This window comes from Cottoperca gobio, chromosome 3 (genome assembly GCF_900634415.1).
Source record: "Cottoperca gobio chromosome 3, fCotGob3.1, whole genome shotgun sequence".
Classification (NCBI taxonomy): Eukaryota; Metazoa; Chordata; class Actinopteri; order Perciformes; family Bovichtidae; genus Cottoperca; species Cottoperca gobio.
Window position 1 is genome coordinate 19,018,584 of NC_041357.1, and position 22,087 is coordinate 19,040,670.

Here is a 22,087-nt window from a genome sequence, read left to right on the forward strand (position 1 = left end):
TGTTGTATCTATGCTGGGGATTATTCTCTCTACAGCGGAAAAACCTGTGCTTGAATGGCAGTGCCCTCAAAGTAGCTCCTACTGCTTTCAATGGCCTCCAAACGAGATTAGACCCGTGGCTGCTCTCAGTCCCAATCCTCTGCATTCAGATGGAGCGTAACCAGCCTGTGTGACGGTTTTTCTGTTTTGACACTGAGTGGGTGCAGTCACTGCATATAGGGCGTTTTGGAATTGAGAGGTCAGAATAGAAAAAAGAAAATCCTTAATGCTCACTTTGGCATTGTGATATGATATCCAAAAAAATAATCTCCTGTGGTCTTTATGAGTAATCGCTGCAATTTAACATGTTATTATAAAACAATAAAAAAATATTTTGTTATGTTGTTGAAAATAAAATATGCAAAATTGCTGTTCATTGTTTTATGATATTTGGCACATTTAAAGTCTTATTCTTAAAATATATATATATACACACACACACACACACACACACACACAGTGTACCTTATGTATTTGAAATATCACAGTTACTGATTTAAAGACAGCTTTGACTTGTAACCACACATTTCTGACAATATTGTGAGAATCAATTTGTACATTTTTGGATTTTGAAAATATCCCTGTTGACTTCGAGCAAATATTTTTTTCCCACCCAATGTAATAAATTAACATTCACTTTTTATAGAGATTTAATCATTTCTATAAGAAAAGAGCATACAAATATGTACGTATATAAATAAGGAGATGATATTAAGAAGGACAAGATATGCTGCTAGGCAGTAAGTTAATTACTAAATAACAGTTTAATTGAGGAATGAGCTGTGCTGTGCTCTAATCTCCTGGGTAGCTCTCTTTACTCATCTAACTCTAGGTCGCTGCTGTACAATGAAAGTCTTTATTTAGATGCCACCAGTAATAACTGACAAACTCATCCAATCTTTGTGTTTGCTGTCCACTATTAATAAAAAATAAAAAAGTGTGAGTGTATATTTGGGCTGCATCACGTTCCCAAACAGTTGGTTGTGCAACAGTAAGCATTTCCCAGCAGTTTGGCCCTATACGGGAGACATCTCAAACCGGGGACCTTTCCTTTGGCACGCGGATAGTCACTGCTGAGGCTGAATCCTCAGCTGCAGTGGTCATGGACTTCTTCTATTTTCACACCTGAATATGAGGCCCATTTATTTGACACTGCTGTCACTGCTTAGTCTCTGGTCCTCGCCATAAAGGTTGTACCATTCACAGCAGTTTCATTCACATCACTGCTAAATCACAGAATTGCATAAAATAAACAGAATTACATTAAATAAAGTGTATATCAGTTTAGCTCAGTTTGTCTCTTGTTTGCTTACTCTCTTTTGCCAACACACTTGTGTGTTTTCTCTCACTCGTTCTCAAGTTATATGGCTTGCTTCTGTTTGTTTTTAAATTAAGAGTTGTGGGGGACAGTCCTACTTTTACTGGAGGTAGAATGTCTCTGAGCTTCTGCCTTACTGAGCTCAGAGGCTGGTTTCTGTCCTGTACTGACGTCCTTCTTGTCCCGAGGCCTGTGCTGCTTTGCACTCGGCGGTGTGTAGGCTTTCACACCAGCATGAGACTGCAGGGATAAGATTCATATTCTTCTTACATAACAGAATTAACTATCACATCCATTTTAAAACAGCTGCATCGCTACACCTTTATTAACATCTTCTGTAATAGGTAAATCTGTCACCATCTAGTGGTGATAGAATATAAGAGGTAGTGTGCGTGGCATGAAAGCACAAAGGCAGTTAAATAAGAAAGCTTATGTTTACAATATAAAGTATACATGTAGATATTTGTAGTTTCTAAATTTAAAGTCAAATTAAAAAGTATAGGATACGTGAAGGCTTTCAGAGCCTTGTCCTGCCGGAGGCCACCACCTCTCTGTTTAGTCTTTATTCCAAGATACAAGAGTAACCCAAAGGGAAAGATGAGAGATCAATACCTGGATTCCATGACCATAAATAGTAGCTAAGGGCTGACCTATAGTGGTAGTTAACTTAAAGAAAAATTCAGTTTTGATTTGTTTTGTATTAAACCTGTCTCTTGAGCAATATGAGATTCACAATCCTAATTACCACTTGGATGTGGACATGAATGATATCTACAAATCAGAAACTGATTAATGCAGCAACATTCAAGAACACACCCAAAACACACTTTGTATGTTTATAACGGTCCATTGCAATGTGAACAAACGTGCAGCTTTAGGGATTCTGAGAGTTTAGAGCACCTAACCATATAACCACATAACCTTAGCAAAATGTAAATCCTATGATGTACATGATATGGTTATTACGCTTTATTTGCTTAACCATGAGGGCTCTGTAAATTGTTGACCAAAGAAATATTATGAATAATGGCCAAAAACTTCCATAACTTAAAAAAGAAGAAAAGTGCTGAGTTATATACTTAATGGGATAGTCTTAATTAAAGACAGGATAATTACGACATGAGGTAAATGATGTGTAAGCCGATGTGAGAGTACTTAAATAGAAAAGCAGAGAAATCTTTGAGCTTATTTGGGAGCCATATAAAGTTAAAGAGTCCTGAATAAGAAAACTCACTAAACAGACATACTGTACCGGCTTGGTGGACGTGGAGGGTGGGCAGAAGCGGCTGTCCCTCTCAGCGGGGCTCCTGCAGTGGCTGTCTGTTTCTGTTGAAGCTCCCCGGGGGAGCGGGAATGCGTCCGGCGTGCCCTCAGAAGACGTGAGGGACGCGTCCCCCACAGTCTGTGTTTCTATTGTGGACGATTTTAAATAACATCAAAATCAAGTAACCTCACGTGGCTTTGGTTCATCTATCTGCCTCTCAGTTCCTCAGTACTCTCCACTGTATGATCATCAAAAGCCTCATAATTACATATAACAACGTGTTACTGTGTAGACTTTGTTATTTGGACCTTATTTGATAACTCTGGCGTAGCCAATGGGTACTTCACAACTAATCCTGGTGAGAGAAATTGTTCCTGAATAGCTGGTATCTGTTAAAATGATACATCAGGACACCTCTAACACATTGTAGCAGGTTCAAAATCAGTACTCAGAGTAAACTGCAGGTAATCATAGCAACAACACTAATGCGTTATGCTATTTTACCAGTTAACTCTCAGAGTCACACAGAGTACAAACTAAAGAAATAATTATAATAATTTACTGTAAATTGTTCTGCCTTCACTTCATCTATAATATTCATACTGTGTACCAGAATTATTATATGTATTAACACTTGTACAATGTTGTTTCTTCAAATGATCTACTCATGGATTAAGTTATTTGAATTAAGTTTGATCATTGTCTTACTCTTTTTTAGTTCCAGCTCGTTGCGCATCATCTCCAGCACATTGGACGGCATAGCAGGCACATTAGTGTCACCCTGTTGGAGAAAGCGACCCATAAGAGCTCCTCCTGTGTCTCATTTGGTGAAGTTTATGATTGCAGCTGGAACAATTATTGCCTTACTGTAATCCAGGGGATTTCTAGTAGCTGATTAGCGGACATGCGGTAAGCCGGGTCCACCTTCAGAAGGCAGGTCAATATATTTTTTGCTGTTGAGACAGACTCAAGCCAATCGGTGAGTTTGTAAAACTGCATGTATGCAACATCCTGTGCTGCTTGTCAATGAGAACAAGAATTCATTCCATTCAAACTTCACTCCATATCACAAACAGTTTCTCCTTTTTCTGCAGGATTACATTTAATATTCATGTGTTATTAAGTATCACCTGCATCACTGACTGTGGCCCAGATGGGTTGAGTAAATTTGACTTCTTTGTTCAAAATCTTCTTCAGTAGGTTTGCCTTTGTTTTGGACACAAACGGAGGCTCGCCACACAGCCTACAGGGACACACAGCTCAGGCACATGCATTCACAGTATACAGAATATGTATGTATGTGTCTGTATATGTGGGCCTATGTGTAGCATGTGTGTGTCTACTTACAACATATACATAACGACTCCTATGCTCCACACATCACACCACTGGCTGTAACCACGGCCGCTCATCATTTCAGGTGCTGAGATTCACACAGATATACAAATGTATGACTTTTCTTTGTCTGAGATATGGACATTTCAGGGCTTAAAACTACCAGTTAACACTAGTTTTCGACCACTAGTGGTGCTTCTGAGCAACATCATAATAAGCAAATCCCATATTATTTGTATCGTGTTTATCAATACACTCACAAGGACAGGATGTGGTTCACAGGGCGGGAATGCACATCCACAGCAGGTGGAGTAAAAAGCGCCAATAAAGAAGGAAGGAAGAGAAGGAGAGCCGGAACAATGCAGGTTTCAAAAGATGTTTCCAAATGTTTTGCAGGTCAGTTGTGACTGTTCAGCATGCAAAGTAAAAATGTTCAGATTCCGTGTTTCTCACCAAACACTTTGAGTTTATAGAAGCCAGTTGTTCTTAGAAACCTTTGAACCTAGCAGTCGATGTAAACATGGATTGTTTGTACGTTTACATAACCTAGCAGTCTTCTTTTTACCTGCCTATTTTGGCACATTGCCACATGTTTTTGGCACTTTACCTCCACCGTATGAGCGAAATAGCACGCAACCAAGAGATGTCATATTGTAGCTTGCATGCACAACCCAGTTGTATTACCGCACTCCAGTAGAGCAAAAGATGCAAACAAAACAGGGAACTTGCTCCATACTCCAGTGTAGAAACTCAGCAGGCTACCTTTACATAATAATAACAACAGATACAAAATATACCTGATACATTCACATGCAGAATTACACCTACAAACTTAAAACCACTATCTATGAAATTTAAAAATGTCCAACTTTGGCACCCCTAGTGGTAGAAACCAAAAATATACTAGCGAAACATGCTGCCACAGCACTCATTCAAACATCCCCGTGGTCATCTGTGTGGCCTACTAGCATGCTGCAGAAGATAAAGGTGTCATACCCATATAGGCAGGAGTCCCACAGACCTCCGTCATCATGTTCTCAATCCCTACACCACCTGTCTTCACCGATAATCCAAAGTCTGTCACCTGGGTGGAGAGAAGCACTTAAGAAAAAGGCGATGCAAATAAACATGACAGAACTCACGGTTAACGTACAACATGTTATTTTCTGCCACTAGGGGTCTCTCAATCAAAACAGTAACAAAAGATGGAGTTAGGTGGTGTCGTCATTGCTGTCAGCTTCATTGTTCAATGTTCAGGAGGTTTTTACCGGAAACCGTATTATCTGCAGAGTTCTCCTCTCCTCCAAAACAAACTGACCAAGTGACTGTTTCTATGAAGCGACTCGGTGGAAAATGTACATACAGGGGCTGCGCGCTGAGGTGGCACTAATGTTTGCGCAGCTTGTTCCTCTGACAACATAAGATTGTTTTTTTTGACATTCAGGAGGTCTTTAGCAGGAGCCAAATTATCAGCAGAGGTCTCCTCGTCTCCAAAACAAATGGACCCGGTGATTAAAACCAGTAAAAACCTGAATAAAGCAGGGAGACACAGGGCAGAAGCTCTATGAGCTAAAGGCTAAAGGTTTACTCAGCTTGTTTCTCTGACAACTTAACACCCAGACGTCCATGATTAAAACCCTTCATCTGTTTAAAATATAGTAAAAAAAAGGGTAAAGATATTGCTTAAAACTGGATAAAAAGTCAATTTATGACAGCTTCTGGCAACGACAATGCTGATGCATGCACAAAGGGTTTATGAAACGTTACATTGTTAAATATTAGCGATTTCTCTGGGTTTGACAAATTGTTGAAAACCTTTGGGACAATGTAAGTACACAACTCAACAACATATATTACATGGTCCCGTCGTTTTCAGACATATAAAGGCTTTGTCAAACGCTCGAGGTTCAGCACAAACGTGATCCTTGACAATGTACATGAACAGCAACATACTGTCGCTGTTAAAGCTGTACAGGTCCACATATTTGCAAAGGGGTATCACACAATTACAAAAGCTAAAAACAAAAACAAAAAAACCAGAAGAGAAGATCAACTCCTGTGAAATGAAAGTAAGTTATGCTGTGCCACGACAACACTTTCCTACAACATGTACAGTATGTGGGTGTTTGTGTGTGTGAGAAAAACAGAGAGAGACAGAGAGAGACAGGGACGTTTGTGTGCTGTGGTCTAGCCTCGTTTTAGCTCGCACACCAGGTATCTGCTTTGGCTGGCTCATTGTCAGTGCACACAACATGCTGCGCTCAGCTGGTAATTTGTTTAAAGATACAGTTGAGTCTCTCTTTGTAAAGGTATACTATAAAGGAATACCGGAGGGAGTTTGTCATAATGAGGTAGAATGTAAAGCCTTTACTAAACATAGAGGAGATAGTGGGAGAAGAAAAAGTGCCCATCAGAGGCTTGCACTCAGTCAGACAGAGAACGGATAAGTTTGACAGTTTGTGTCACCATCTTACCTTGATATTAATCTTGCCATCATCATCCTCATTGAGATAATTCGTCACAAGAATGTTCTCAAGTTTCAAGTCCCGGTGCACTATGTCTGTGAGATGAGAAGAAGAAAACTTTTTTTTTTTTACGCAGACTTAACACAGAATACAGTTTTGACATAAAGGGGTTGCTCATAGTGATGAAACCACTGAGAATTATCACACAACTCCGCAATGTTGCAGTTTCTCCTCAATTAAATACCAAAACGATTCCTCTGTAAATCATCAATCACAACCAAAGCTCTGATAAGAATATTGTGATCAACACGATTTGCTAGCCAGAATAAACTGTGTTTTGCACACACTCACTCAGTGATCTGTTTACCTTGCGTACAGTAGGGCAGGCTGAAGGGTCTCGTTAACAAAACTTGATGGAGTGAGAGAAAGCAGGAGGAAAAACACAATTTGCCCTGGGCAGTTCTTCTTACTGCACTGTTTGAAGCAACCAATTATAAAACGCAACAGTGTTGATGGTGTGTGAAAGGTAAGTTAGACCAACTGGTGCGCATAAAACAAACACCGGAACATTTTTTCCTTCATCCATTTAATATATTTTTTCTTCAATGATGCCGGTTTTTTTTACACTACTTGAGCTGAACTCTCAATTTCATATTCATAAATGTCTTTATTTAATTTAGCATACCTACTGTATGTAAATGTAAATGACCCATTTGAAAATACACATTAGTTTTTTGGTTATTTAATAAAATGAGGAAATAACTTCATGATTACCAACTATAACATCGTTTTTGGTGCGTTATATTTCAGCGATCATCACACGCTCACTGAAATCATAAAACAATTGGATCTGCAGTGTTAGTAGCGACATGTACATGCAAAATGCACCGTGTTGTTACCAGGATGTGTTAGCATTAAAGCTCAAAGCACAGCTGAGCCTAAGTGTAGCTTTGAAGACTAACAGATGAATTTGACAAACAGCAGCTGAGAACATTTGATAACCTGATAAAAACCACAGTTAAGCTCCATGATTGGCCATTTCACAAAAAGAAAAAAAAAACACCTATCAATCAATATTGCTCCCTGGCTTGTTGTAAATTAGTCATTAACTACATGTAATGATGCCTCAGCCGGTCAATGCCTTAAATTACTTCTTACCACAGATTTCACCAGTAAAATGGGAAACAGCATGTCCAAATAAAACATGCAGATTCAATTAAAAATGTTCATGTTTTTTTTTCCCCTGGAATTTGTTTGCTCTTATCAAAATAAGCCACACATCTATAGGGACTGAAAGCCATAATGGCAAAGGAATATCACATCATTGAGGGAAACACAATTTGAGTATAATCAAGGCACTATGGGACTATTGTAACTTAAGTGAAGCACAAAGTCTGAAGCTGGCCTAAGGTGTTTTCCTAATTCTACCTGTGTACTTACTTTAAAAATATAAAACACCCTAGGCTAAAATGTAATTCACTACTTCTTGTTCCACACTACAGTGTACTTAGGGTACGGAGATGAAGTAAATTAACAACAAGCTGAGTAGCATTGTTTGTCTTCTGGTTATAGGTTTAATGTCTGTTGCAATAGTAATAGATAGGGTGCAAACACCCCTATCAGGGATTTTGGGGTGTAGTGAGCAGCAAGGTGAGGACTCATCAAAGGAGGTCATCAAAAACTGTCAGCTAGCGTTAAAAGATGATTTGCAACACCTTCTAAATGTCAATCTGTCGAATGACATTACCTCTTTTGTGAAGGTAGACAACGGCGTCGGCTAAGCTACAGATGATATGCCTTGTCTCGTCCTCTGTAAGGAACTTTTTCTGCTGCAACAGCTGCTTCAGTTCACCTCCAACGCACAGCTCAGTAACCAAATAAGTAATCTAGAAACAAGCAGAGAAAATGAATCTGAATATTTATGCAGACACACACACACATGTATGCCACATTAACCCACTGCCTTAGTAAGACTTACTTTAGAGTTTGTTACTTAAAAGGTTGGCAATGCTGACCTTAGCCGTGTGGTAGACTTCCTGGAGATGTATTATGTGAGCATGATTCACTTGTTTGAGAATGTTTATTTCTTGCCACAGCATCTTGGCTGTTGAACTTCCTGCCTGTAGTCACAGAAAGTAAAATCACAGCTGATGGAGGTTGTGGTCATTTGTTTCTTTCCAAACATTTAACTCTCTCTGTTTTTCACATAAATAAAAAAACCAGGCACTCACCACTGGTCTGCAAACCTCCTTAATAGCCCATTTTGTCTGTGTCTCAATGTGGGTGGCTTCATAAACAACTCCAAAGCTACCTTGACCCAATTTCTTTCCAAATTCATAGATTTCCTATAGGGATAAGAAAGAAAACATGCCCACTGTCAGTCAGAGACAGCAGAGGGAGCTTTAGGATCATTTGACTGTTTTGGATTACAGAAACATTATGTCTTAACTCAAGACCCGAATTCCAAAGTATATCCTAATTTCAAGCTCTCTGAAAAAACTGAACATTTTCAGGTCTCTGGAGGTGCAGAATATAGTATTTCTAATCAAGTTACAAATGATTAAGTTGCTGCTGCAGTTCGTTCAATCTCAGGTCTAATTAACTTGATCATTATCTGTGTGCATGCAAGGCTGAGCACTGGCTGCGTCGGATTTGGCAAAGGGAACAGTCAAATTCCCCGGTGAAGGGGGGCTATACAGCAACAAACTGAAGTTTGATCCTCTTCTGGTGCAGATAACAGTGTACTATAGAGGTCACAAGTGGAGTGTGTGTGACTTCTTCAGTGGTGGCCCCATAGCACAACACAGGACTGCAGTGTCCATACCCTGAGGTCAGCATCATCCTCCAGGCGTATTAAAGGCACGTTCCTCTCCAGTGTGTCCCTGTTGGTCCAGCGGGAGACCATGTTCAGGCCTAATCCATTAACATGGACTTTTTTCATCTAGAGATGGAAGGAGAGGACATTATCATTATCTCTCTGAAATGTCTTGTCAAGATGAGAGGCTTTCCATGAAAAAAATTCAAGACATTTCATTTCTTTGACAACTTAATTACTTATTTTTGATAGAAAGATCTGTTTGTTTAATGCCGTCATGGACATGTATTTCTTCAAATCTAATGTTTATTAAAGACCAACACACATTTGTGGATATTTGTTGGGGGTCCACAGATATGGCTATCATTTTACATATTGATAACCGAAAGCTAATGTCCAACCGAAAAAGACAAATCAACCAAATATCTCCTTGTCGACCAAGACGAGGCAGTCCTACTGTAAATGATCTATTTCTTTTATATATACAGTTTACCATCATTCCTGATCATTAGAGCTTTTGGCAACTTAGTAGGTGACCTTACATTATCAACAATGCAATTCCCAAATCCCAAAGGTTTGTTTGCAATGAACCGGAAAGAGCAGACATTGAAGACTTATTTACATTAGCGATTGTCTATTTTATCATACAATAATATATTTTTTTGTTTTTTTCAATAGGCCTGAATTAGTTTCAGCACTAACTGAGACAAGAACATTTTTCCAGAAACATACAGTACACCGAGTTAACAGCATCGTTTCCAATTTGTCAATATCTCAAAATATAATATTACCGACTACTAGAAAAACCACACATATTCTCTAATACAAGCAATCATCACTGTTAGTTTTGAAAGACACATTAAGAAGACATTAACTACATAGTCTACTTTTAATTAAAGCGTATTGAAGACATTCTTTTTAAATGAGCTCATAAAGTTAATTCAAAAGGTCTAAACTTCAAGAACCAGTGTACAGAACCACTGAATCTTTTTTATTTCCTCTAGTCTAACTTGTCATTTTTTTAATTACTAGTTTATGACTAAACTTCTGTCTCCATATTAACTTTAAACACAATTTACCCAGTTTGAAAAACAGTCTCTAAAGCCAAATTAAATGTAAAGCAATTATCAAGTGATGACTGGAAGCGATGAAGTGGATCCACCACATGCACAGCAATTAATTATTAACAAGGAAGCGGTGTCTTTAACCTCTTCACTCTGATGCATTATTTTAGCCCTGACAGGGCTCTCATAACAGGCCTGTCTCTCCCATTATCTCCTGTCTATTTTCCAATCAAAACGGTTGTGACAGCCTCTGGAAATTCCAATCACCTCAATCACAGCTCATTTGTGGAAGACAGAGGCATGTGATGAGTGTATCACTGGGGACTGTGATACTGTGGGGAAGTGACTGGATGAGGAGGGTCCTGTGCACATCAGGTGTCTCCAAGACAGAGGTGTCTGGTCCTTAGCCCCAGATCCCAGATGCAAAGGAAATTGGATATCAGGGTCAGGTCAGGGTGAGAAGTCTGACCTTTAAAAGGGTCACGAACAGATACAGATTTTGAATTGCTCTAAGCCTAGTGTTGTCTATCTGCAATCTCTAGACCTGTGTTTCTAACGCAAACTACAGGTTAAAACACAAAATACATTACTAACTTGTTTCTGTTTTTAAACTTAATGACTTAAACTGTTTACACTGCAGCTTGCACGCAAACACAAACCCAAACCTAAAAAGGCTAAAGGAAGAAGAGTAACCCAGAAGTAGTCATACTCCGCATCCAACTGCACCCAAGAATTACTGTATTTGATATTGATCAATATTGATATACAAAGTATCTCTGCCTAAAAAGACATTTTGTCAATTCTACCGAGAAAAGCTATTACTGACCAGTTCAACAAGAGGGTGAACTGTAACAAATCCCACCACTCTTTGGTGGAATTAACCCAAATGGATTGACCTAAGAATAAATATATAATTATTAGGCCGTCAAATAATGACTACATAATAGTAGAGAGCGCAAATGAACAATGTCAAAACATAATGGTCTTTCACGCTGAAAGATGAGCAAACATCAGTGCACACCCTGAACCTAAGGAAACACAGGCTGTGCTCCACCTTTTACAATGAGTTTGACCCATCTCCAGTTTCAGCAGGAAGTAATTAGATCCGACGGTTCATCACAAGTCAAGCCCATACTTGCCTCATCTCTCCATCATTCTGTCAGACAGAAATGTGTGTTTATTTACACTACTGAGTGAACAAATATAGGTAGTGTGCCTAATGACCGGGAGTGTGGGGGATACTGTCTAGGAACTTAGCACACAAAATCAATGTCACATTGGAACAAAGAGAGCATGGACATATAAAGGAGGACGATGATCCCGTGTAACTTTTCTTCCTTTAAACCTGCTTGTCTTTCATTAACGCAAGGTAATATACATGAACTCTTAATGTCAATAAAACCGCTACTAGTCCCAATAAGACTGCAGTGTTCTTTACAGTACAACATTTGAACAGGACTAACACAATTCTGATAATGTTGTATAAACGGCAATAATAATAATAATAATTATTATTATAATTATAATTATAATTATAACAATTATAATTATAATAATAATTATAATTATTATTATTATTATAATTATTATTATAATAATAATAATAGACATTTATCACTATTTTCTGACATTTTATAGACTGAACGGTTAATTGATTTATCCTAAAAAAATCATGGAAAGATTCATCCATGATGGAAATAATCATTATTTCCAGCCCTAATGCCATTTCGCCAGTAGACCAAGAAGCATACCAAAAGTCAGCAGTGGTGTATCCCAGAAATAATTGGCATATGCTGCTGAGACCACAGTGTCCAAACAGTTACCACTTTAAATCTCAAATATAACATCAAAATATTACACATTTTAGTTTTTGTACACGGCCTTAGCTTTCTTTAATGGAATAAATAGCCGAATACATTAGGCTTAAGCAGCTCTCTGGTGACGGTGCCTCAAGCTGTAACAGGCAGCTACTAAAATATAGCCTGAAAATCTCACAAAAACAGAATCTTACTTACTGCAATTAAAATGTACACTGCTATTCGTTTTGCTTGAGCCCAAATATTACATTTTCCTCATGTGAAACTTAATTATTTATTGACAGCTTGGCTTTGATGACAAATGATAAACTTCACAGTCCTAATGAAGCGTGGAATTACATTACCTGATGAGGCAAGAAATTGCATGTTTAGAATGCAAATATAGAGCCCATCTACTTCACTAAGTTATGAGGTGACTCCTAATATTATGCAGAGAGATTATCAAAGCTTGTGGTCGAAATGTAATATACCAAGAGAAGACATCAACATTAAGCCATTAAAGCATACAATAGACTTACTAAAGAGCTGCGGAAACATACTAGACAACTGATGGGCTACAGGACTGACAGAAAGGAGGGGCTTTAAAGGGATAGTTTGGATTGTTTGAAAGGGGGTTGTATGATGTCAGAATCTATAGTCACTATTACCTACAGTAGATGGCAGCCGGCACGTGCTCAGTTTAGAGATTAGGCAGGAGTACCTGGAACCAAAGTAAAGTAATATACTGCTATGGACGGGGGTAGCAGCAAAATATATTTTAGCCACCTAAAAAAAAAGGGCCCAACTAAGAAAATCAATATCAGCTTAAGTGTACTCTATATTTAGAATATTTTCACCACCTTAACTTGCCATGAGACAGCCATTTCCAAAAGGGAACTAAAGCCGTTATCAATGCTCTAAACAAAAAATTAATTTTACCTTGCAGAACACAGAGTTGCAGATCATTTTTTTAATATATAAAAACATTTTATAATTGTTTTTATATAGGAAGGTCCCATTGAGATACATGATCATTTCTTCCAGGAAGTCCTGGTCAAGATCCAACGCTGCCTCGATAGGTTTGTGTACAAAATTACTGTTTTTGTCAATGTAGTCTGGAGGCTTTGAAGAGAGTATCAATGGATATAACAGCTTCCGTTCCCCGTCGGAAAGGGCTGTCTCACGGCAAGGTAAAGCGGTGAAAATATTCTATATATATATATATATATATATATATATATATATATATGACACTAAAACTGATATAGATTTTGTTTTTAGGTGGGCCTTTTCTTAGGTGACTGAAATTTGTTTTGATGTTGGCCCCGTCCATAGCAGCACTTTGCTTTATTTCCGTGCCGTTACTCCTGTCTGCCTCTCCAAACTTGAGGCATGTCGACCACCATCTACTGTAGGTAATACACTGACTATGGATAAGTATCTCATACAACCCCACTTCAAAACATTCGAACTGTTGCTATTTCTACACTCAGCAAACAAGTAATGCATGTAGTGTCCCTATAAACAACTAATTTACAGGCTGCTCCAAGAATTCCTGCTGTCCCATGGTCATGTTTGATAAGTGTCTATTGGCAAGAAAACATGCTTTTCCAAAAGAAAGGAAAAGATCAAATTCTGCCATTTGCTCAGAGCACTCCACATGTTGCTGGGAGATAAGGCCCAACAAATTCAAATTTTCTCATTGGTTTAATCCTGGTTAAGGCTAATCTCTGCCCTTGCTGGGCTCAGCCTTGGGAAGCTAGGAGGGCATACATCTAGAAAAATGTAGGCCATAGCAGAAACAAGAACAAATCAAATTCATTTCAATGACAACCCCGGAGAAAACTCAGCACATTCATATTAGAAAACACACAGATGTCTACACCTTCCGTTATAAATCATTCATTGTCCAAATGCCAGGCTGATAACGTTGAAGCCCTTCACTAAAAAAAAATGTGTTCAATTAGAACAAAAGATGCAGGAAGACGTAACATTTATGACCAAATCGTGACACATAATGAAGCTTTAACTGATTGATTGATTTCAATCGTGGGGGTGAATACAGTAAGGAAGTAACAGCTAACATCATTCAGTATACAAATGCTTGAAGTGTTTTACATAAGGCATATTAACATAATCGACATCGATTGCTCCAGCTACGCTAGCAGTAACTAATTAGGTTACTTCGTTAACCTAAGGTATTTTCGTGCTGTGAAATGTTCCAGATATTTTTTGCACTTACAGTAAATTAGCTTACAGTTAATGGGAAATACTGAGCTTTCAATTTCCTCATATAACGCTAAGCTAACTCTTTACCACATGAGCAAGCTAATAATGGATAGATAGATAATTAACGAGTATTACAAAAATAAACGCCTGGGATAATACGTTCAACAGCTTCTCTGCCATCTTGTAACGTTACAACACAATAAGTTAACGCTACTCTTGTTATTAAAACATGAAATAGTAAAAGAAAGTTTAAAGACTGGCAGTCATTTTTAGGTATGCTACGCGTTGTCATGGCAACAAAACATGAAGTTGCACTAGCATTTGCTTTTAAAAAGATACTGTTGAGTAAACATATATAATAACGGTTTGTTAGTCTACACTGCTGTTAGAACATTCAACAAAAAGTTTCTAACCTCTTATAGAACATTTCCATTCAGCAGGTTTGTCTTCTTCACACAAAAAAACTTATTTCGGCGAGTGACTAGGGAAAGCGAAGAGGGACAAAACTCTAATGAATGAATGAACACGGTTTTTCCTTCTTCAGGGGCTTGCAGCGCCCCTGGTGTCTCGTGTGTGTCGGCCAACTTGAAGTATATCTGACTTTTAAACAGTGACCGCGAAAGGACTTTCACTGAATTGACAACGTGCACAATAAGCATACATTATCTTATATACAAGCGAATGAGGAACCAGTTTGTCCCTGTGACCAACTGGATTTCTTGGTCCTTAGTCTCCATCTAGTGGACAAAACTGGAGTGTTTTGTCTGAGTTTTTAGTTTGTTAATTCTTTACACTTCATTTTTGAACAATTCAGCAGTGGTGGAAGTACTTAGATCCTTTACTTAAGTAAAAAGTACACATACCACAATCTAGGAATACTCCATTGCAACAAAAATCCTGGATTCTAAATGTTACTTTAGTACAAGTAGTCTAATTTGTACTAATCAGCAAAAGTAAAAATACTTATTATGCAGAATGGCTCCTTTCACAGTGTTATATTATTATATAAATGTTATATTATTCTGTTGTATTACTAAAGAAAACATGTTAGAGCATTTGAATGTTGTAGTTTATCAATTTGGAGCCAACTATTACATACCGTTTAAACTACTGGGTAGATACAGTACTGCATCAGATCATGTATTTATGTAAAAAGTTAGTACATTTGTAAGGTAAATGAGGTACAGTAAAAAGTACAATATTTCCATCTGAGTTGTAGTGAAGTAGAAGTATACAGTAGCAGAAAACTGAAGTATTTAAGTAAATTACAAGTATGTCAAAATGGTACTTATGGCTAGTTACAATTCTGCTAAAAAACAATCTACTCTAAATTCAGAATAGCAGCCTTTTTCTTTCATTGCTGCTTTATTGTTCTTTGGTAACCTACTTAAAACCAGTTTTAACTGAGTTATGCTCCAGCTCATATGTCATTTAAAATGATTAGTGGAAAGGGGCCTTTGTTCCTTAACTCTTATTTGCGCAGCCTTTATTTTAATCTTTGCATGACATGATTTAACTGCACCCTAGCAAACCATATTTTAATTATGTCTATAGACTAACATCAGCTGTTTAGTATGTCTGCTGGATGCAGCTTCCCCATTTTATCTACACAAAGAAGCAAAAGCATGTTGTACTGTAATTCAACTACACATATATTACCTACTGTGAAACCTTTTACATCTGACTTTTGACCCTACCTACAGTGTCCACTGATTTCAGTCAGAAAATGTACCGTTGTTTTGATTATGCTGCTGATGTCATTTCATTTCAGTAAAACTCGTATTTTGAAATGCAAATGTAGAATATGTCCACATATTTGTCGACCAACAGAAAATGTATAATAGTGGAGGTTCCCAAGTTCAAAATGACCAAACAACATCAGTTCTTTAAGTTCACATTCTTAAAGTTAAAAATGGTGTATGGCGTGTCCAGAACATCTGAAGAGTATCAACCTGTGAAGCTGCTGAAGTTATATACACGTACCATATTGTGTATATACATACACACACACACACATATGTAAATATTACTCCATTAATATTTCATTTGTATTGCTCTGTATTGCTTGCAGAAGCACATCATACACAATCTCTCTGAATTAACTTTACAATGTAGTATTATAATGTCTTGTCTGATATTCTCTTTGTATTGTTGTTCTTATGTCCTTATAAACTATTTCAATAATTGTTTTACTGTTTTAATTTTAGTCTCCTGTTCTTTTTTAGGTTGACTATGTAACATCTGTCCAGGGACTACAGATTTAAAAAACAACTTTTGGCTCATTCTAATTTGCAGCAATATTTGTTAATGTGTATTTTCCTTTTTAAACAAACCAATACATAAATACAACTTTTTAGCTTTTATAAATCTGTTCTTCAGTATGATTCATGTTCGTATCTTACTGTATATTCTATACTGTTTGCTATGACTAGACGATGGATCATGTAAGCTAAATTGTAAATATTGAGTGCTTATTGTTGATTTTTACTTGGTATCAGCTGGGGAACGATTCATTTCATTGAAGTTAGGAAATGGTTTCAGTGAAGCGCAGAAAAGGCAGTGCTCTCCTTAACTGTTTAAAATCTCTCTCACAATATGTTGGGGAAATAAATGCACAATTTGAGGAACTTTAAGTGGTTTTATTCACTGTTGCTATCTTGCTAACTTATTTACTCAAATACAATTCTTTATGTTATCCCTTTTCAATTAACATGAACAAGAGAAGTGGATGTAAAGCAATCAGGGATTATTTGCCCAGTTGATTATTGGAGGAGCTCTAGGGTTCCACTTCTATGATATACGGTAGGAATCCAAAATCCAAAATGTCCTCGATCCAGTGTGCTTTGGTTCATATTGAGTCTGTTTGACTACAAAGTGAAACTGTACTTCATGCAGGGATACTTCTGCTCATCCCAGTACAGCGTGTTGGGATGCAGTCCTTAACTCGCAGCATACGACATTGATCCTCCCTCTGATAGGCCAGCACACGTTCATCTCAGGAACGGGACTCATTAGCTCCTCAAAGTAAATCCCTCCGCTCTGCTTCGTTCCTAGTAGACTATGGTCACTCACCCCTTACAGCTCTCTTTGATCTGCGGCAGGATGCTTTTGGCGTGGAGGAAGGACAGTTGGTCAGTGATGTTGTACTCCACCACATATCCATCTGCCTAGTTCACTGGCTCCTACAGGATACACCTGCTGCCTCCACTCTAACACAGCAGAAGTAGATGCCGAGATCAAACGCAACACAGCGTCTATGAACTAATCTGAATTCATAAACTAATGAAAAGTTTTAAACGTTAGATACTTCTCCAACCGACTGCAGAAAACTGTGAAAAGTGATGAGAAAAATGGTCAAACATTTGGCAAAATAAAAAAGCAGGGTGCCAAAAGAGATTGTAAATCGGATGCCGAGTCACAGAGATCTTTTTATATGAGTTACAGGGAACAATTATAAATGCCTTCAAACCAAAACATAAATTAGTAAATGTTGTATTGTACAGAAGACAATAACCACAATTCATCACCCAAAAGGATATAACATTATCCTCATATTATTACAACATATTATTTCGGCCTGTGAACATGGATTAAAACATAACCAGGTTGAACCCTCTGCCATCAATGGACATCATTTTATCAGATAAAAATATATAAAGAAACAAGTAATAATATGTTTGTTATAAAAAGTAAGATATGCCATGAATCAAATGCTAACCGATGAACATTTTAATACAAGTGGAGAGTTCAACAGAGTAAATGAAAATGCTTTCTGTGAGAGGCAATGAGCACAGCATGGTGCCAGTTCAGTCAAACTATGGAACAATGATTACCATAATTACTGTGGTGCATGGTTGCTCATAGGGGGCAAACAAGCCAATTAATTTCGACCAGAAGTGAAGAGGTTTGAAATGTTATACCCCTCTGCAAACTATATTACAGTAATCCAGGCTGTAAAATAAACACTGAGTGATGGTACAATGTCCACCTCACTGATTTCAAACACATGAAACAGACTGAAAAGAAGGTTTTAGTGACTGACCATAAACTGATATAACACAATTAGTGGGAGAAGCAACAGAAGCACAGTGGAAAATCTGAGAGAGCAGTATGATGTATATTTCTATGATATAACAACATAACTGGTTTAATGAGCATGTGTGCATAGTGGCACAGTAAGCATTAATCTCCAATAAAATGTTTTGTATATATTTATATATATATGTTGCATATTGTGCATTTAATATATCTACATACTTTTAATAATACAGGCTATCTACAATGTATATATATATATATATATATATATATATATATATATATATATATATATATATATATATATATATATATATATAATATATCAAACAATATATGTTTTAGTATATGCAGAACATAACAGATATTGTCACTTTTCATAACAGTATTTTTCCCCATACATTTAATATCCAAATATAAAAAGTAATACTGTTCAGTATGTCATTGTATTTCATTGTCATTGTATTTTGTTATATGCTTTTTAAGATCACACAATAGCGGCATGTATTGCAAATATATATATGGAGTCCTTCGATATATTATATGATATATTGCATTATTTCTTTTAGTATACAGTACAGTATAGGTCTTCAACAGGGGGTCCACGACCAAGTACTGCAGGGGGGTCGCAAAATTGTTTGGGTGGAGGAAAGGAGAGGGGTGAACTAAAAGAAATTTGCGGCACGCACTGAACGTTGAAGACCCCTGCAGTAAAGTATAAGTTCCATATAGGGTAAGCATGTATGTTATTTTATAACAATAATATATGTGCTCACCTGTTTTACCAGCACCCAGCCTCATGACGGTATAACTCTCCTTCTTCTTCTCTCTCATCTGTACTCTACGGACTGTACAGACGAATGTTTGGAAGAGTTGCTTCACCAACACATGTCGTCCCCCTGAGAGAACTGAAAACATGTAGAGTTTCTACCCTTCTCAGCCAACTAGACAAGTTTTGCAAGCAGGGAGACAAAAAGGTCAACCAACACAATATAGATGACACAGACAGGTTTTTAGACATAGGTGTTGAGAATAACAAGCCACATTTTTTCTCATTATTATTCAAAACATAAGATAGTATACATGCAATATACTTCAAATACTCCAAATATAATTATGTTGTTATACATGTTGTTGTGCTCTATAGGTGTATTCCACTGTCACCACTGCTTACTTGACTTTTTACAGTACTGTACATGTTAGGGAATAAAATCTAAATTGCGTCTGATTTTCCTTGTGTAAAAACATAATAAAATAATAAATGAATAGATTATATTACAGAAAGAAAAGTGGCAACAGGTCTATGCGTCCAGCAAAACAAATTAATCATACATGGCTTTCCAAAGAGATGTGAGCGCTGAATTTAAAGGTTCATCTCCAGAAAGAAAAAAGTCCCTAAAGAGGAGATAATCGGGATGTTAGGATACCTGGAAACTGGTGATACCTGGTGATACCACTGACATGTTACAGTTGCAGAATCTAACCCACAGTCTATAAAATGCCATGTTACAATGTAACATGTCAGTTGACCTCGATTATGCACAAAGCTTCAGTTTCCCCCAAAAAAGACTCCAAACTTTGATTTCACAAACTGCTTCACTGGCCAGCTCCCATTTTTCTCTCAGTGCTTCTCTGTCTGCCCTTTACATTGTTCACCAAAGGTCACAGCAGTGTCTCATTCCTATCCTGTAATGTTTTACTCCAGGTCTGTTGACTTAAAGGTCACAAACCTTATTCAAGAATAAAACATGGCAAGATGCCCCCTGACCAAAGCCGTGTACATGTAACACCTTTTGACTTATTGCTTTATATGATCTTTAAAAAAGAAACACAGATGAATATAAGTAATAAAGATTAGCAGTGTAATATTAGTGAAGATGGTATTTTATCCTTGTCCCTAAATAAACAACACTGAACGGATGTCAAACTGCAACTTGGACATAATCTGTACTGGTGGGGTCCTCTCAGTTTAACAACAATAAAACTCCAATGCACTACCAGGGATCAAAAAAGCTCTCCTTTTTACAGAGATCAATATTGTGTGACTAAATCTCAAACAGATTTTCAGATACTGAAATTCAGCATAAAATTATTTTGTGCCAATAAGAACTTACAAAATATTTATGTGAGACACATTCACGAAATTGTGTTACATGCGAACATTTTAAAATCGTTTACAAAACTTTTTGTCCACAATATCTTGTGTGTTATAGGAGGCAGGAGCCAGCAGTGTCTCCTGGGTAAAAAAAAACCCATCATGTTCTTGCTGAAGGCAGACTCCTGCGAGCTGCATCTCTCTTTCTCTCATGCTTTCCAGACAAACGGATTCAAACTGCATTTTAAGAGCATCTTGCTTTATTTATTGAATGTTTAATCAAATCAAGTGGTGCAAAATGTGTTTGAGCTGTAAACAGAGGTTTCTAACGTCAAGAAATTCAGAGCAGACAAAAAACAACAGGCAAGTGTCAAAAAGATAAAAGATAAAAGAAGATATGGATTGCTGCTGGTGGCTTAGTAAACTTTACTATATATATGAAATTACATTTAATTTATTTTTTTGCCCTGGGAGCAGTCTTCAAGGAGGTGCTACCCCTCAGGCTGGTTGCTGCCCCATCAAAGCTCTGCCAGTCATGGCAGTTTGATGGATGGCTACAGGTCTGGGTTATAATCATTGTTACAGTCTGATGGGAAAGCCTTGAAGGCCATACTTAGGGCAGAAAAAGTCCCCTAATCTTCTCCTCCCACCTCAAGCTCCTCTCTTACAGCTATCATATCAGACTGTAAAGAAAGTGCATTAAAACATCAAAGGGAGGTCTAACACATGGAAACATGGAGATACATGCGATTCCTCAGTGACATCATTTGCAGTTCAGTACCTTCAGTGGTATTCACACAAATGTGTACTACTGTATACGACCTCATAATGATACAAGTTGATATTTAAGAGCTTTTAGGAACTTTGGGGCTTTAACGCTTCAATACTTAATGACACATGTCACAGTAGCTTTAAAAGTGAAAACCTCGGTCTTTAAATCTTGCAGTGTATAATATTGTATAATAATGCTGTGTCAATAAAGACACAAAAAAACCGTGTGTCTTTACTTGGTGTTATACCACATGATGTGTGAGAAAATGCACACACTAGTTGTTTCAAAAAAAAAGTCACAAAGGTTTCAGAAGCGGTGAGGCCTTTGCTGAGCGCTTTGTTCAAGCTAGAGTTAGCTTGCAGTTTCATTCATACCTCTGTTTGTGGTAAACAAGTCAACTCAAACAGTATTAAATGATCTTGACAACAAAACATAGTCAAAAAGGTTCACTCCACTTTATAGCTAGTACTGCATCTGCTTATGTTCTCAGAATCCTCTTGAAAAAAATGTTTTTACATCTTTTCGCATATAAATTATATTTCTAATTTTATCTGGAAAAGCTTCAGGGACATTGATTTGTTAATTGTGTTACTATTCAATTTGCTTACCAGTAAGATTTTATGCTATTCATGCCGCGTTGGACAGTTTGCTATGAAATCTGCACAAATCATCTTCTTCAGCCTCTTACAATAACACATTCCAGTATGGCCTCTGGTGCTTTCACTCACCACTCAGTAATCCAAACTATGTTTTATCCTCCAACACAAACACACTGGATTTATTATCAGTCTAGCTCAGAGAGGAATATTGGCACTGGTGTTTAATCATCATCATCTTCATTGAGTTTAATCAGTGGA

At 37.4% G+C, this 22,087-nt stretch overlaps 1 protein-coding gene across 1 annotated transcript; it reads right to left on the bottom strand.

Moving 5' to 3' along the window:
- Positions 1–1,316: 1,316 nt before the first annotated feature.
- On the bottom strand, positions 1,317–14,808 carry stk33 (serine/threonine kinase 33). The gene is made up of 13 exons (XM_029462561.1): positions 14,739–14,808; positions 9,246–9,362; positions 8,653–8,766; positions 8,437–8,541; positions 8,169–8,307; positions 6,431–6,516; positions 4,953–5,040; positions 3,969–4,044; positions 3,752–3,864; positions 3,489–3,574; positions 3,330–3,402; positions 2,610–2,767; positions 1,317–1,597 (listed from the first exon to the last, which is right to left on the bottom strand). The coding sequence occupies exons 2-13, from the start codon at positions 9,360–9,362 to the stop codon at positions 1,430–1,432; spliced, it is 1,323 nt and encodes a 440-aa protein (XP_029318421.1). The 5' UTR covers positions 14,739–14,808; the 3' UTR covers positions 1,317–1,429.
- Positions 14,809–22,087: the final 7,279 nt, after the last annotated feature.